The 17633-nt window shown below is 35.9% G+C and overlaps 1 protein-coding gene across 2 annotated transcripts in view; it reads left to right on the top strand.

Moving 5' to 3' along the window:
• The window catches only part of LARS2 (leucyl-tRNA synthetase 2, mitochondrial), an 83407-nt gene that overhangs the window by 18125 nt on the left and 47649 nt on the right, over window positions 1-17633 (top strand). For both annotated transcript variants that reach the window (XM_041407889.1, XM_041407890.1), the window contains exons 6-7: window positions 5881-5970; window positions 10111-10254. In XM_041407889.1, coding sequence (XP_041263823.1) covers window positions 5881-5970; window positions 10111-10254 — 234 coding nt within the window. The remainder of the gene's footprint in view (window positions 1-5880; window positions 5971-10110; window positions 10255-17633) is intronic.

A 17633-nucleotide genomic window follows, 5' to 3' on the forward strand; every position in this document is an offset into this window, starting at 1 on the left:
GCTCCTTAGGCTGGGCAGAGCATCTTACTGCCTCAGCTGTACTGCTCCTGGGCTAACTCAAGCATCTTTGCACAGAAAAGCACTGTGCTGTGCAAGTGCTTATCTTAAAAGTGAGTTATTTGAGGTAAGGAGTATTTTTTTATAGTATTCTATACTTGTATGGCTCTAAATCAGTGGCTCACAAAATACTGTGACACTGCAAAAAAACCCACTAGTATTAGTGACTCGTATGAACAATCCAAGAAAAACAGATTTTATATGGGTTGGTCTCATTAACCAAGACCATTGCACAAAGCAGGGACCTGTTTTAAATTTTATTTCATTGATGTAGCTTAAATATACCCCTTTATTATGCTAGTGCATAGTACTTACCAAATCATGCTGGAGGTAACTCGTTCTCCTAACTTAGATCCATATTTTGATGTGTGGTGAATTGCTTTTTTAAAGTGGGAATTTATGTTAGCTGTCTCTGTCCTCTGTGGCCAGCTTAGAGTATATGCTTAGATGATGGGAAGGAAACTTACATAAACTTTACTTTTTACATATAGTATGGGGAAAGAGAAGTGGAAAAAAGAAAAAAAAATCAATTTTGAGAACCTAGTGCATATAGCTGTCCTAAAGAGTCTGCCTGCTTATAAAGTCACATCTGGTTGTCAAGAAATTTGTGTCCAGGAATACAAAGACTAATTAAATCTCATTGCTTGATAAAATTAGTATGAACAAATCCCAGTGCATTTGCAATACTAGAAATTTCCTTTTATTTTTCCATGGGGTTTTTTTTTCCATTGTTCTCTCTGTATTACAAGTCAAAATGTGCAGGTATTTCTGTCTTGTAGCTGTCAGTGAACTTACTTATCTAGTAAGATATCATAAATAAGACACTTATTAAAAGATAGATTAATTAGATTAGATTATTAGATTATTTCAGTCAGGTTACAATAGCACTTTAAAATTGCTCTCCTAAACAGAAAATCTAAGCAAATGAAAAAGAAAATTAAATTACTAAAATAACTCTGTAAGTACGTTGCCTTAGAGTAGTTTTGAGAACAAATGATTATCTGATTTTTTTACCTGAAACATGGAGGTATTCTAAGTGCCTCAAGTTAGAAGTATTATATTTGTAAATCACTTTGAAAATGGTGTGATTCTGGGGAGAGATTTTTTTAAAAAATCAGTAAGTGAGATAACATTTCTATTCTGAATATTTATATTTCTCAGATGAAAGGTTGAAAAGCTGAAGTTTGAGCATGGAAAAAATGTTTCTAAGACTCATTAAAAACACATGGAAAATTTAAAAAATCCCCAACATTATGTTTTGGTTTTAAAATAACTATAATCTGAGCACTCCTGATGATCAGATTTTTTTGAAAATACCACCCCAGACAGCATAGCAAACTGCCTGTGACTTCTTTTGAGCATGATTTTCAGGGGAATGAAGCAGTATAATTTTCAATTATTCATGTCATCAGCAACAGAAGATGAAAAGCATATAATGTTTTTACTTTATTTTGTTCAGGAGTGTCATCAGACCAAATGCATGTTCCTAGTAAGCTGTCAGTTCACCACTATTATCAGTCTGTAACTTTCTCCCAGGAAGTAGCTCTTTCTGTGAAGGTTTTTTAGTAATTTCAATTTCTGCATTCCAAGTGACATATTTTGTGCATGAGACTAATGTTCCCTGTCTGCTCTGTACATTATTAAAAAATGTAAATCTTTGGTAGATTTTCTTTGTGCAGATAATTTTCTATTTAGTTTTGAAGTTGTCATCTGTGTGTACTGCCTGAGCATGCATAAAGCCAACAGTACATAGATTATTACCTATGAAATTTTCTTCTTATCCACATACCATTGATAATCAGTGACCCAATTATAGTTAAATTTTTTTAAAAAGAAACTGTTGATACAAGACTGCTTTTTTTTTCAGGAAATATATTCATGTTCCAAAATGTAGGCACTGTATGACATTTCTATTTGTAGCTAATAAAGCATAAAACTAAAGGCCTTTGAAATACAAATACTCAAATTAATTTAGAAATGTAGGTTGGTGTAGCTCTAAACCTCTGAAAATCAAATAATTATACTTCTAGATGAGGTAGTGCATGCCCTTGAAAACCAAAATAGGCAGATAATTGATTAAAGACTGTTTTATCTTCCCAAATTGATTTTGAAAAAAAAATCCATCCTGACTTTTTCTTCTTATCTCCCTTTAAAGAGGTGCAACATGCCTGTCTTCAGGACAGCATAAGACTGTGCTAAAAATAAATTTATTATTAATAAACTAGGAAATTGCTTATCTCCAGTCTAGTTATATGTTTTTCATAAAGCCTGGTGGATCTTAGAAAAAACAAAATCTTTTCATGCGGCCTATAAATATTACTTTTATTTTTTAAAATATAGCCACGGAAGTAGCTTGAAGTTGTAGCCTTATTCTTAAAAATACAAGCAAAAATGAATTATAAGGTCAGAGACTCATAATAGAATGTTGTAAGAAGCGAGCAGGTTTAGAACAAATCATGAATTTCAAAACAAAGCATTTGAAAATTACTTTTATTAAACAACAAAATCTTTCACCCAGATTTAGTTGTTGTTTTTTGTTGGTTTTTTTATGCAGGATTCTTTACTATTGGTTGCCCTTATTTTTATTGGTAGTTGAAAGGTACTCTATAAATCAGATTTTATAATAGTGAATGGCTTTTTGACCTTTACATGGACCCATTGCTTCCCACGTTGCAGTGATATCAAATCCAGATTGTAATACTACCCATTTAGTCTGTAACTGAGAATTTATTTGCAAAAATAAACATGTTACCAACCCCTCTGGTATGGTATTTGTTAGTAACAAATTACTGTGCTGCAATAAATGGATTAAGCAAGGTAGTTTTTGGGAAGGATAGAGGTCTTTCCTATGCCTTGCCAGTATCTGCTCTTTTAAAAGCAAACCACCTGTGTAGGTGGTTTATTTAAATTGTTGTAATGAATTCTATTAATGAATGAGTGTCATTCCTGTAGGAATAAGGGGCAGTAACCGAAGACAAAGATGCATTTTGGTGAGAGTATCTGTTTAAAGCTGACAAAAGTAGAAGCCGAAATGGATGGGGGGAAGAGGGAGAGGCTTTCCCTCTCATTTCATAATACCTCCTGAAATGCTGAGGTGATGGGTGATCACTAAATCTCTCACAGAGCACTGAAGAGCACATGCAATGGACAGCTGAGCAGCATCTTACATATTTTTAGAAGAGTTGGGATTTTTAGTAGGTATTTTATTTTTGTGGAAAATATGGTAATACCCTGTTATATATATTCACTGTACTGCTTTATGATATGGGGTTCTATATGTATGCTGTTGTGCCAGTGCTCAGATCGCAAATGAGAAGCAGAAATGTACAGTTTTTGGCAGGCTGGAATGGCTCCAGCATGCTATTTTTCAAACCCTTTTATAAACTCTTTTGTGTATTTCTGAGTTAAGATAGTTCTGTTAATGTTCTGCAGAACTTTGTCGTGCTTACAGAGTATAAATAGAGATGTTAACATTCACCTTAATTTAACATGATGGCCGCCTAATGGAAACTTTTTATCAGACATCATTCATTTAATCAGGGTCAGTAACTCGAATACACAGAAAATTATTTATAACAGTAAATCTTACTGTGCTAAATGATAGGAAAAAAAAACATCAAAAGACATTTCAAGATTGGCAGGAGTTTGCTGGCTTGTCTTCAGTACCTCATTTTTCTTGTTAGTGAAGTAATTTCTCTTTCTTCATTAACTTGAAATGTTACTCCAAACCTTCATGGTTATAAAGTTAAATTCTGAGCTTGAGTGATCTTTTTGCATCTCAGTGACCACTCAGCAGATTTCTTTTTCAGTGATACAGTCTGCTGCATTTCTTTCAAAGAAATGTCTATCTACTCCTTGTGAGAGAGCGTGTACATGGGATTCTGTTTGCAGGAATTAGCTTGTATCTTGTAGCTCAAGCTTGCGTGGCTTGTAACATGTTTGTTTAGATTAGGAAATGTCATCTTTTTGTTTCAGTTGACACACATCTGCCTTTCAGTGCCAAAAGGACCAATCTCTACTCACTTTTTTTATTTGGCAGCTCACTTTTGTTGTCCTACCTGTTTGCCTATTGCTCACATAATCTTATATTGTACTGAAAAGGATTGCCTCTCTTCTTTTGTGTGTCTGATACTCCAGTGATGAAACTCAGTTGCCTGTAGTGGCATCACACTGGCACAAGAACTGTTGTCACTGTGTGAAGAAGCAGGGGAGGAAAAAAACTATTAAATGTGCTTAGTTGAAGTGATGGAAATCAGATTTTTATCAAGTGGGGTTTTTTTCAGTGCAGAGCAAAGGATTTTAATCAAGCAACTGTTTTTCATTACTAGGTTTTCTCACATGCTGAGCTGAAAACTTGCCATTAAATGTCTCTTTTTGATCTTGAAAACCTCTTATACACACTTTTGAGGCACATTTATTCAAAGGTTATATTAATTGTTAAAAGCTAATGTTTCAGCACTGACATATAAAGTTCAAAGCAGCTAGAATATAAAATTGTAGAAAAAGAATAAAAATTTTCTGCTAGAGCATTTCAGATGTCATTTGAGTAGCAGATGATACTGCAGGAGTTGTGAGTAGTGGGAAGCTAGGATGATGGGAAAGCCCACGTGAAAGACATTTCACATGTAAAGCTATTTCTGATGCTTGATAACTACTCCAAATGGAATAAATTGTATCAGTGGCTTACTTTTTGTCTGTAACTTTAAAATCAAAGTAATTTGAAGTTCGGTGTAGAAGCCATCTTCCACCTCAAGCAGGTATGTGGGTTTCCGTTGCAGCTGTGAAACCTGTGTTTGTGTTGAGAAAACAGGGAGTCTGTAATCTAATCCATTATTTGTCTTTGCATATTAATGCTTATTTTAAGTCAGAGTTTTTTAAGAACAAACATGTAAAATATGGGGCTTCGTAAGCAGTTGGTAAGCAGCTTGTTTTTTAATTATCAGACAAAACTTAGCAACTGTTTTTGAGTTTTAAAAAAGCTATCCATTATACTGTAGCTTGCTGTTCTCTTAGCTCCCATTCCTCCTGCTTATGTTGTCTTTTATTTTTATCTGTCTTTATTTCCTTCATAATCATCCTCCTCTTTTGTGACTTTTATGACTCATTTTTTTCCATACTTTAACCTAGAGCATCCTCCTGACTTGAGCTCCCTTGCCTTTTGGAGCAGTTGCTTATTTGACCTTTGAATGTGAGCTCCCCTTCCCGAGTCTTTCATCTTCAAATTCAGTGTCTTCCACTGTATTCCATCCTGTGTCCCGCACTGTCTGTGTGCCAGCAGTCCGCGTTCCTCAGCGCTGTTCTGCTCTCCTCCTGCACCCACCATTTCAGCTGTCAGCTCCTCGCTCTGCCTGCTTCACATCAGCCAGCTCCCTGCTGCCTCGGAGCATCCACAGCCTCTGCTCCTGCTTCCCATTGCTGAGCAACAGTGGAAAAGGCAGCCTGGCTAGGAGGGCTCTTTGAGAGAAGTCTGCTTTATTTTCTAGTTTTGCTGTTTCCTTGATCAGGCAGCTGTGATCACTTCCATTCATCTTCTGTTCTTATGTCTATCAGCTTTATCTTACAGAGTTTTATATCCCACGTTAACAGGGAAACTTTTCCTTCTGCGTTAAGCCCACACAAAGCCCGTGTTCTCTGGTTTTGTGTACAGGTGAATATCACTATTGTAAGCATTGTACAAATAAATAGGTTTGTACATGAATACCTGCATAAATGTTTACTCTGTGGAATGTATTATACACTCCTGGGTTAATTGTTGAAGTTGAAACAGTGTAGGAAAATACTGAGAATCGTTTCATAAATTTTTATTTTATTTCAATTCTACAGGAGGTAACCACTTGCTTACCAGAGTACTACAAATGGACACAATATCTCTTTCTTAAGCTTTTTGAAGCTGGGATAGTGTATCAAAAAGAGGTAGGTATAAACTTTGCCCTTCAACATTTTGCTGCTACGCTAATTTAGATCACTCATGTCAGTGCAACATTTCTGGATTGTCCATTCACAGTCATAAAGTGATTGTGTTCTGTTGGTTTTAAATCACTCTAAAATAGAATTAATGTTTTATATAATTATTATTAATTTTATATATAATTTATTTATAAGAATTTTCTATGTAGCAGTTTATAACTAGCTAACTAACACACATGACCATTGTAGCAATTCAAGTCAGAAATGCTTATTGTCAGAGATTTGCGCTGAAGTGCAGGATCAGAATATAGCTTTTAGTTTTTTATTTCCTGGCTTTAATATTTTCTAGATTTTATTGTCCCTCGTGGAAATACATGACATGGTGATCATTAGGAGTCTCTTCAGCAGTGAGATTATTTACCTGTCTAACATTACTGTAATACTCTCTCAGAACTTATGGTTTTGGATAGCATAATTGGACATTAGGTGCAAAACCATCCTATTCCTGAACCCTATTTGTGATCTTCAAAATATTAAAGAAGTATTGGGTGTCATAAGACTATCACAGCTGTTCATCAGTTACCACTACATTAAGAAATTATAATATTTTGTACATAACATGTGTCAGGCTGTATCTGAAAAGTGGAGGTTTCAGTTATTTCTTAAACACAAGATTAAACAAAGATATTGAATGAGCAGTCCAGAGATCTCTCTGCATAGCCTAGGCAATGCAGTTCCAAAATACGTGAAGAGCTGCACTTTAACAAAGCAGCAATTTAGTGAGTGTTTCTAAATTAAAATGGAAACTAAGATTTCTTAAATATGCTTTGATATTCCATTTGTATTCTGTAGAAACCAGGAAACCCCATAGGATATAATTAAGGACGTACTCCAATTATTCTCTGAACCTGGAAAAAGAGATTGATGGTGAAAGGTAGCATTTAGGATAGCAGGGTGTTACTGAGCTATTTCTCCTATTTGCATTTGTATTCAGAGATCTTAAATGACAACCAGAAAAACCCCTCAGTGTTTGATATATACTAGCATGCTGAATTGAGGTTTCGGTTTTGGGTTTTTTTTCCTTCTGTAATTTTTTTTTTCTTGTATTAAAAAAAAATTAACCCCCTAGCTTTGTTATAACAAACCTATTTTTATCTGTGAATTTGTTTGTTTGACAAGTAGACTCAGGGGAATCTGAAAAGTAAAAGTTTGCTGCTTCATTTAAAGCAGGGATGATATATAAAATAAATTTTACATTCTGACTCCAAGTACTGTGGGATCCTGGAGGTGCTTGGATACCAGTGATTGTATCTACTTCCAACTTCCATCTGCTTTCAAGTCAAGGATCAGTTTGAGGACTTAAATCAGCATCTGTCAATCTGTAGGGGATGTAATCTCTGGTGGATATGAACCAGTTGCATTTTGGCAGGAAACAGATGGCAGAGAGAGCCCATAACCCTGGGTCTTTTTGAACAGTCATATATACTTAAAGCATATATTTGTCTCATGTTGTCAGTGTATCTGCAATATGTATTAAACACAGCTTGAAGTCTCCTGTATTACAGTTTCATTTTAGCTACAAGAGATAATTCATAGCCTTGCTGTGACAATAAGAATAAGGCAAGTAGAGTGTTAGCCTAGTTAATGCTCCGTTCCAGGAGTGTGCATGTCTGACCAGAAATTATCCTGGCAGGGATACACAGGGATACACAGGATATGTCCAGGAGCTGCAATTATGGAGGATTAACAATGTCTGTGTGAGTGCTGCAGCATCCAGAGACGGCACCTTTATTCATTGCAGCAAAATCATCCCTTTTTCCTGCAGTACTCACCTAGTCAATATACTGTAGAGGTTGTTGACCTGGCCAGATGTGAGTGCCTCACTGAGGTTAATACCTGCCCTGACTCTGCTCCTTTGATCAGATACCTGTAATCCATAGTGGACTCAGACACAGCAAGCCTGGGGATAGATACTTACACTTTGGAGACCTGAAGGTAGACAAGATGAATCCTGTCTTAAAAGCATATGGTCTACATTGGCGTAGTGAGGAGAGCGAGATAATTGGTGTGCTCTGAGCACTCCTGCTCTGTGCTTTCTTTGTGTAGATGACTTTGAGCAGCTTCCTGGGGTCATCGTTGCAGAGGCTGTCATTGTCAAGAAGTTGCCTTTGTGAGGTACAAGCAGGAACTAAAGATTTCATTTATTAGCCAGGTTCTAGATATTGTCAAAAGTCTGTGTGAGATGGAAGGAATGTAACTTAAAAAATACAAAGACAAGACCTTTCTGTTAACGATTTCTTAAATGTACATTTGCTTTATGTTTTGCACGATTTATTTAGATACAGCCCCATAAGTTGTAACAGCAGGATTTGTTATGCTAAACAGTTATGTAATCATTTCAGTTACCTTCCAAAATTTTCACCATAAATTTGGTATGTTATCATCAAAATAGAAATGGTATTTTTTCTCAACTTAGAGTCACAGCCAGTTTAATACGAGCTTATGCTAATACCACTTTATGGAACTGGAATTTTATTACTTCTCAGTGTTGTTTGATTTATCTCTCTTTATCTCTCTTTATCTCTCACAAACTACAACTTTGTGTGGCATTTTTTCAGAACTTTATAAATTGAAACATCATTACTTTAGAGCCATATTCGTAATGTCTTGTATTATTACTGAAGAAGCTGTATTTTCTGGAATTATGGAAAATAGGTTTGTAATAGTGGAACATATTGATTTCTTTTAATTTCACAATGAATTTTCATAAGCCTTTTATAAAATCTGATGTGGTATTATTGGTTGGTAACAGATAAAAGGCAAAAAGTAAAAAGTTTAAATTCAAGTCTGAATTCACAGAAGCTTCATTTGAAGGCAAGTTTCAGTTTATCAATGAATAAAATTCATTCGTTTACTGATAATAATTTTTTTATAAATCAGTGTAGCCAGACTTTGTGCTCACACAGTTATGAGCAGTATTTCTAAGAAAGAGGATCCCTGCATCTTTCTTTTAGCTCTCCTCATTATAAGATTTGTAAAGTGGTTGTGGTATTTACTATTTGTAAGAATATGTAGCATATTTAAAATGAAGTAATATTAGCTGTTTGGAAACTGGTCCGAAGGTGATCAGTGATAGATAAAACATAAAGTACAATGTAAGTGCAGTTACTAATTTTTGATTGAGATACAAGTCCTCCCCATACCCAAAGAAGTCATTCAATTTTTTTTTAATGTTTAATATATTAGATCTCTATGGAACTGTAGCTACTGTTTTTCAGTCAGACTGATCTAGCTTAAATACTAAATAACATTCCATATAATAGATTACTCTGTTGCTCTGATTATATATTTTTTTTCTTTCTGTTCATTTTTTCAAGTCAATGTATAGCATTTAATGCCACTTTTGGATAGGATTCTTCTGTGATCTTAGATCCTTTTTGATAAGTGACCATTTAAATTTTTCAACCCTAGGGGAGGGTGAGTTTGATTTTTGCTCCTTTCCCAGTATGTTATGTCTTCTATTTCAGTTGACTCAAAAGCTCAAAATGCAGGGTTTGTGGAGTTGAGCACCAACATTTCACTTTACAGATTTTTACTTAATGCATTTGTATTGATAAGGAAAGAGGATTCCAAAAGTAATTCATGCAGTTGACATGAGTTACATACAGGTAATATCAACTCTTTCACGTAAACTATAGTTGACTGCTGTAATACTTCTTCGTGATTCTGTCCTCTTGGGTTGGACATCCTTGTCTACTCATCCCCTTCAGTCTGACTCAACACTTTTGGATTAGTAGTGAAGAACTTTTAAGCATCAGACTATTTTGTTTGCAGTATAGTCAGTTGGAACACTTATTACATATTACAGCCAAGCAGTCAGCTGTCCGCCTATCCTGCTAGCATGATCAGTCTAGACAAACTTTGCCAACTGCATTTTTGGGTCTTCTGAGTTCTGAGGAGATGAATGTTCAAAACTTTACCAGCTTAGTCCATGTTGCTGATTCAAATGGATGTTTTAAAAATACAGAAAACTCAGGTAAATTTTCAAGGTATGCTTCTGGATAATTCATTTGGCATCTGCAAAGTAAAGCTTTGGTTTTTAACTAGCTGCTGAAAGTATTTTTTCTTCCTGCAACTTTTTTTTAGGCCTTGGTTAACTGGGATCCAGTGGATCAGACTGTTCTAGCTAATGAGCAGGTGGATGACAATGGTTGCTCGTGGCGTTCAGGAGCAAAAGTGGAACAGAAATACCTCAAACAGTGGTTTATCAAGACAACTGCGTATGCAAAGGTATGAGAATACAGTTTTTGGAAATTATGGTAACACTTCAAAGAGGAGATTCTTGTCCAGAAATATGAAGCTGGTCCTTTATAGATACATACATGTTTGAATAATATATAATTGTATAATAACATGTGTGATCTATCCCTGTGTATGTGTGTATATTAAAATTATTGCCCCTGAAGTCCCTCTGTTCAACTCTTTAAAAACTGTAGGTAACTGGTGTGGAATTAAGTTTTGATGAAATCAAAAGGCATAAATTAGAGGTGAATTATTGAGTTCTGCATTTGCACATTAGCATCCTGTATTCACCATCAAGTTCTTTTCTGCATATTTTGAGGGTAGAGCTGTACAAAACTTGTTTGCTGACTTGTGGGCATTTTATAAGCAATGGAGTACAGCCTGGCACCTAGAATTCAGTTCCAGCTGTGTCTGCACCATAATTCTTAATGTTTAACTGCTTTTTATTGAAGATTCATCTCAACCTTCTACTTCAGTTCATACTCTACTCTGTTTGATAATCTGTTATTTTAAAAATGTTTTCAAGTTATTTAAACATCCTTTTTTTCTTATGAGGTCCAGTTTTGATTGTGCTGGGACAAGCTAGATTCCACACTTCAGAACAAAAGTTTTGGCTTTATGCTCTCTGAAATGAAAGTATCAGCTTCTTGTTGTGTCTGGGTGAAGTTTTTATTCCCTCTGAGTGTTCTGTGTATTGAGACTTCAAGTACAGGTTGAGAAAGTTGCTCCCAAAAAATATTAAAAATTCATCTTTTATCCTTTTCTCAAGTCTCAGATTCAAGAAATCAAATTTCCACTATCATCCTAGGAGAAGTCTGTGTCTCTCTCTAGTCTATTCATAATAAAGAGAAAAGCTTTAGATATCCTGCCAGATGCTTTGATTCTTCATACAGAGAAGTGCTTGAGATACATTTTTTCTGATTGTGCTGCCTGTTCTGGCAGTAAGGAGGGAACATTTGCAATAGCTGAAGGAAAAATGGAGCATGTCTGCAGCATCACAAAATAAACACATTGTTCTGAGCTTTTTTTTTTCCCAGTTCCTTTGTCACCAGATTTCATTATGACCTTTGTGATATTTTAGGGTCTGCCCTAACTCACTGATTCCCCATCAGTGAAAGCTCCCCAGTGGAGCTCCATTAGAGTTTCTGTCTTTACTGAAATGTCTTTTCTCTATTGCCTCTGTACAAGTTGTAGGAAGCAATGACTGGTATTTCTGGTCTGTATCCATGCTAGTACCCAATTGCTTATATCCCTTTAAAAAGGGTGAATCAGCCATAAATTTTTACTCATCAAGACCTAAAGGCACGACTGAGAAGTTTTTCGGCAATCTTGAAAACACCCTTGGTTTATGGGATTATTACCTCTTGCTCAATGTCCATCCTCTGCGAGGAAGGATTTATATTTTGTGTTTAGTCTCTTACCTGAGAAATGCTGTTACAGGAAATGCACAATCTCTTGGGCAGATCACGTCTCCATCATGTCATTCCCCAAATTCCCCATCAGTGGGAGCTCCATTAGAGTTTCTGTCTTTACTGAAATGTCTTTTCTCTATTGCCTCTGTACAAGTTGTAGGAAGCAATGACTGGTATTTCTGGTCTGTATCCATGCTAGTACCCAATTGCTTATATCCCTTTAAAAAGGGTGAATCAGCCATAAATTTTTACTCATCAAGACCTAAAGGCACGACTGAGAAGTTTTTCGGCAATCTTGAAAACACCCTTGGTTTATGGGATTATTACCTCTTGCTCAATGTCCATCCTCTGCGAGGAAGGATTTATATTTTGTGTTTAGTCTCTTACCTGAGAAATGCTGTTACAGGAAATGCACAATCTCTTGGGCAGATCACGTCTCCATCATGTCATTCCCCAGTAAGCAGGCTTATCTTATGATAAGAAGGAACTTTGCCTCCACAACACCCTTTCATCTTCCCCTCAAAAATGTCACCTTAGGACACTGCCATATTCCCTACCTACGTGAAGGGCAAATGTGCAGGTGACCTTTTGTTCTTGAACATCTTAGTGACATAAGAGCAGCTTCTGCTCTTCATTTTGGGAAGACCATTTGTAGCAACTCCTACAAAACCTTAAAGCATTGCTGCAAAGGACAGTTTAGTACTGTACAGATTTCTGTGAGAGTTTCCCAAAATTTTGTTCTGTTTGTGATTGATATTCCATAGGACCTACTAGCTGATACAACCAGATCAGTGAATAATGCCATACTGCTTCCAGCTGAAGTGCTTTGGCAAGCATTACCTTCATGTTCTCCCACTTCTTGTACAGTGACAGATGCTACCAAGAATCAGCAGGTGTTTGGATTTTCCTTTTTACTCACCCTCCACTCACTCCTATTTTTGTTGCTGTGGTTCTTTTTAAACAGTCTCACTCCACTTCTTTTGGCAAGGCTTTTAAACATTTGGTTGTAGAGGGGGAAAAATAACTTCCCCCCGACCTTGAAATAAGAATAATAGATTACCAGGCTCTGCTCTATGAAGTCCAGTATCTGATGGTTGATGGAGTTAATGCTTGGAAGATTAAGACAAATAAAGTCCCTTTTTTGGTAATTTTTTTTTGCTTTCAAGTTGCAAGAGACTAGATAACATAGCATGTTGTGGTTTACTTTCTGAAGAGGACTGTTTTGGCCATACAGCTCTGAACAGCCCATGAACTGCAAGCCAGAATTGGAGGGAGGCTGGATCTGAGCTCACAGTGGCCAAGTATTTCAGTCTTTTAGAAACTCTGTGAACACACTGACATAATCAGGAAGCTTCACATTAGCATTTTGACAGGAGCCAAATTACAGATCTGAAATGCTACAACTTTGGCTTCTCTTTCTGAATAATTTGACTAGTTATCCTCAAAACATCCTTGCACACTTTTCTTCATTCCTTATGGTAGTCATGCCGGTACTTCTCCAGGAGTGGTAAGAGCCATGAATCCTTTCTCTTAAGTCTGTTTCTTTTGTCCCCTTTTTCATTGGATTCAGGCTTTTGACAGTTCATCTGAATCCATATTGTCCTGCATTGTTGAACACCCTGGTTACACTAATCACTCTTCCTAGCCTATTCTGCAAACCTTCTTCCCCACCTCTTTTCAAAAGCTCTTGCCAGGAGAATGGGCTTTATGGACAGGGAGATCTTCATTCACCTTTATCATTTACAGAGCCTTTCCTCTTGGAGTGGAGGGTCCAGATTTCTATGGTGTTAGTCCTTATAGTGGAGGATAAAGACATCTCTTTAAGAAGCTTAAGATCTTTAATTGCTAATACAATTTCAGGATGATAACATTGGTGGTGATACCTTCACTTCAGCAAGAGGGATTATTTCATGTCTCCTGATTTTGAACACACTTATTTCCATAAAGAGATTTTCCTGACTTATGTAACAGACCAGAAACACTACCAGTACAGCTTTGTTTTCCTGAAATTCTTTTCAGTTCAGAGACTTCAGATATTTGTGCCTCTAATGATAAATTAGTACGGCCATTTGGTTCATTATGGATCTCGCTTCCCTTTTTTGTCAGTTGTTTGATAATTCATATGCCAGGCTCCTGTAAAAGGGAAATCTGAGAGGACATTATAAAATGGGGAATTTCAAATCTGTGGTCAACTTGTTTTGCATTAGACACTAACAGAAGTAGAAAATTACCTTTCCAGAACTTGTCTGTTCCTGAGTCCTTTACTCCCCATTTATGAGTCAGTTGCCTGTTGAACATCTTTTGTCCAATTCAGTTTTTTTTTTTTTATGTGTCCAGAAGGTTAAGGCAAGATTATGTCAGGTTAGCATGGTCACAATCATTGGAATCTGAAGATCTGTGTTTTCAGTACAGAGCAGCATTTAGGTCTTTGAGCTGTACTGCCAGAATTTGTATCCAAGCACACATGGCCCTTTATTTCCTCACAGCTTGGACAAGTTCACAAGCACGGAGCAGATTTAATCCTTCTTTGTGCAAGATGTTTTTCCTAGGTTTGGAAAAAGGTAGAGAGCTAAGTGGATCAGGCTTTCAGTGAGCTGTGTGACTAGATTTCTGCTATCCACTGAAGTTCCACTCCTTCTTATTTTGAAATTTAAAAATTGGAAGGCACTAAGAGACTATCTGAGAGTAACTTGATCCTTGCACCTTTTGGTTAAGACTTGTATTTTCTTCTGACTTGGGCTACTTTCAAATTTAGAGGGTTAGAATTCTATGAGTGTCTCACTCACCTTTGTACAGTCAGGCCTTTATCTGGTTTTGGTGTATCATAGGGATAGCCATTTGATTCTGGTCACCTTTTACTTGTGCCTTCAATGGTGACTAATACTTCTTCTGAAAAGTGTACAGAAATTCAAGATCAAATGTCAGAAGTACCACCTTCATTGCCCTTTTTCTGAAAAATGGCTTTCTGCAAATCTGTTTCCTGTTCCTTCCCCAAAGTTATACCTGAGTTTTCTATAAATTGTCATACTGGGAATATGTCATACTGTCATACTTTTATTTTTTTTAAAAAGCTTTATTTCTGTTAACTTGCTCCATTCCTGTGTGGCTTAGAGGAAAATATAAGTCTTTCCATAACCTTGTTTCATAGAAAAAGTTCCATTTAAAATAATTTTAATTCATCTTCTATCCCTTAATTCTTCATGCAAATTACCAGCTAGCAATAATGGCTCAATATGTATGGATACAACCTATTTTCTGCTTGTAGCATCCACAAATTATTTCATTGTAGCCTATTTATAGTGTATACTGATGATCTATTCTAGTCATCTGTGTTCCTCTATTTTGCTCATTTATCATTTTTTGTTTTCCCTTGTATCTCACAACCTTAATGGAAATAAAAACTAATCAGGGTAATCTTCATCTGCAGCGCCTACATTACAGGTCAATTGGCAGCCAGGAGTTACATGATTAGTAGTGGTCTGTGAAGCTGGGTATTGCAGGAGTCAGTGCTTCATTCCTACACACACTGTTTTTCAGATTTCTCTTGTGTCCAGAGGGATCATCTCCTGTGGACTTGCTTTGATTTTTTTTTTTTTTTGGTAGTTACTGCACTTTCTTGCAATAAAAATTGCAATCAAAGCAGTGTTGGCTCACATGGCAGTTTACCATTGGTAATGAGTTTTGTTCAAAGGGCAAAAATTATTGACCATGCTTTTAATGCTTAGCAGAAAGCATTTTACTTATGTAAAGTAATAAAGTAATTGTGACCCATTTTTTTAAACTGTAAAGTACATGTGAAATGGTCTAGCAGCTTTTTTTTTTTATTTTTAGAGAACATTTAATTGTTAGTTTTCTTTTGACACATTTCTTTGATGGAAGTATAATACCTTAACTGATGGCATTATTATTCAAATTGTTGTCTGTGCATTTAAGATGTTTAAGCTAAAACATTTAGTTGCTATGGTTACCCTCTTGAATTGGTAGGCAGATTCATTGGAAAAATCTATCTGTAAATGTTAGTATTTTCTCTCTGTACGTGTAAATTGCTTTTATGGAGGTTTTTATACATGGTCAACTGAGTCCTCAAAACAGAATTGGCAAGGTTAGTCTTTTTATAGACACTGTTCTTCCTAAATTAATTTTACACTATTTTTTTCCATATTTTACTGTACAAAAAATCATTCAAATAGCTGGCAAATAATCTTTCCTTGAATAAAATGAAACAGAAGCAACTTTAAAACCTCAAGTTTTGCCTTAAATAATCTCCCTTTTTTGGACAGCAGTAGGGCAGTCTGTTTAATTCAAATAATGGGGAACATAACCAAGAAAATTCTGTTGATGTAATTTACAGTTGCCCTACACATAAGCAGCACCCTTTCTTAGTTAAGTTTTTTGTAAAGACATTTAGAGATAAACCCTTCTCATTTTCTGTGGGTTTCAGGAACACAGATGTTGGGCATGGTGCTGACTCTGTGGAGGGAAAACAGCAAATGAACTACAGCTCTTCTCCAGATTTTCTTTGGCTTTGCATTGCATCAGACAGCCCTTTTTATCTCATCTGAATAGATTTGGAATTATTTCATGTAATTGTGTTTTGCTTGATTTTTTTATTTTGTATTTTATTTCTGAGATCTTAAACAGAATGGTAATGAAATGTAATGAAATTGAAGTACTGAATTTCAGGATGTTAAGAGTTTTGGTAGCACTTGGGATTTCATAGCAGGAGGTAATGCCTCATCACTGAGAACTGAAATGTTGGCTCTTTTTCATTCTTTATGTGTGATTTGTTTTGATTCCCACGCTTGGAGTCTGGCTCATAGTTGTCTTCTCCCAACAGAGCAGGCCTGATAAAGCTCACTTGGAAACTCTTCTTCTTGAGCCAGGCTGAGAGCTTCTCCTGGACAGGGACCAAGAGCAGTGCTCCCTCAGCTTGCTGAGCACTTCATTCCTAAGAAATGGCACCTGTTTTGTCAGTTTGGCAAGACAGAAAATTGTTTGTGGATATCCAGACCAGGCTGGTCTTTTCACCTTGTTTTAAACATAGCATCTCATTTGATGGTACAACAATGTACATTTAAGTTCCTGTTGGCGTAGGGTTAATCAAAACAGTGAATACTTAATACTATTAAAAATTATAGCAAATGTTTTGAAGAGCTTTTCTACTTATGGATGCAGTTACTCATCACAAATATATACTTCATTATTTCAGAAAGGGAGTATCTTCGGAAATTTAAGCAAGGAACAGCTCTAAAGAGCAAATCTGGAGAATAGTTCTGGATTTATGTTTTGCTTTTAAGGAAACATTTTTTGCCTCAACTCTGTGTAATCACACCAGAGGTGTTTGTTGACCATAAATTGTAGGTAAGGAAATGGGAAAACTGCTGACAGTTCAGACATTTATGAGAAAGAATTTTCAGTATACTCAGTATCTGTGTTACTGCTCCTCTTTAATGTATGTTTTCAGTATTCTTTACACATGGGAAATAAAAGTCAAGAGTGACCTACAATAGTATAGACAGAAACTACTGAAGGAGAAGAAGAAATGGTAAAACAAGAAGATATTAAAAGCCAGCAGAAGCTGTACCATATAATCACAGTTGGAACACTGCAATGGAGTGCAAAATAAAACAGTGGGCAGCCTAGCTTTAGTTTCTTGAACTTCAATATATGTTAATATACTACGTTGTATTAAATGATTTTGTGTAATCTTTAGTTTACATTTAGTTGCTCTTTTGGGAGTTTGCTCAAATGAAGTGAAGAATTTCATTTTAATCCAAACAGAGCTTGGATATTTATTTGACTCTTCCTCAGAAGCAAAGCTTTTAAAAATTATTGTAATTTAGTACAATGCAATTTCATTATGCTAATTAATTGCATTCTTCTGAAATGCAGCCTTTTGCTGAATTTTTATTCTGATCTTGTTGTTACCTTGCAGATCTCGCAAACTTCATTGAA

This window comes from Onychostruthus taczanowskii, unplaced genomic scaffold (genome assembly GCF_017590055.1).
Source record: "Onychostruthus taczanowskii isolate IOZ18803 unplaced genomic scaffold, ASM1759005v1 scaffold28, whole genome shotgun sequence".
Classification (NCBI taxonomy): domain Eukaryota; kingdom Metazoa; phylum Chordata; class Aves; order Passeriformes; family Passeridae; genus Onychostruthus; species Onychostruthus taczanowskii.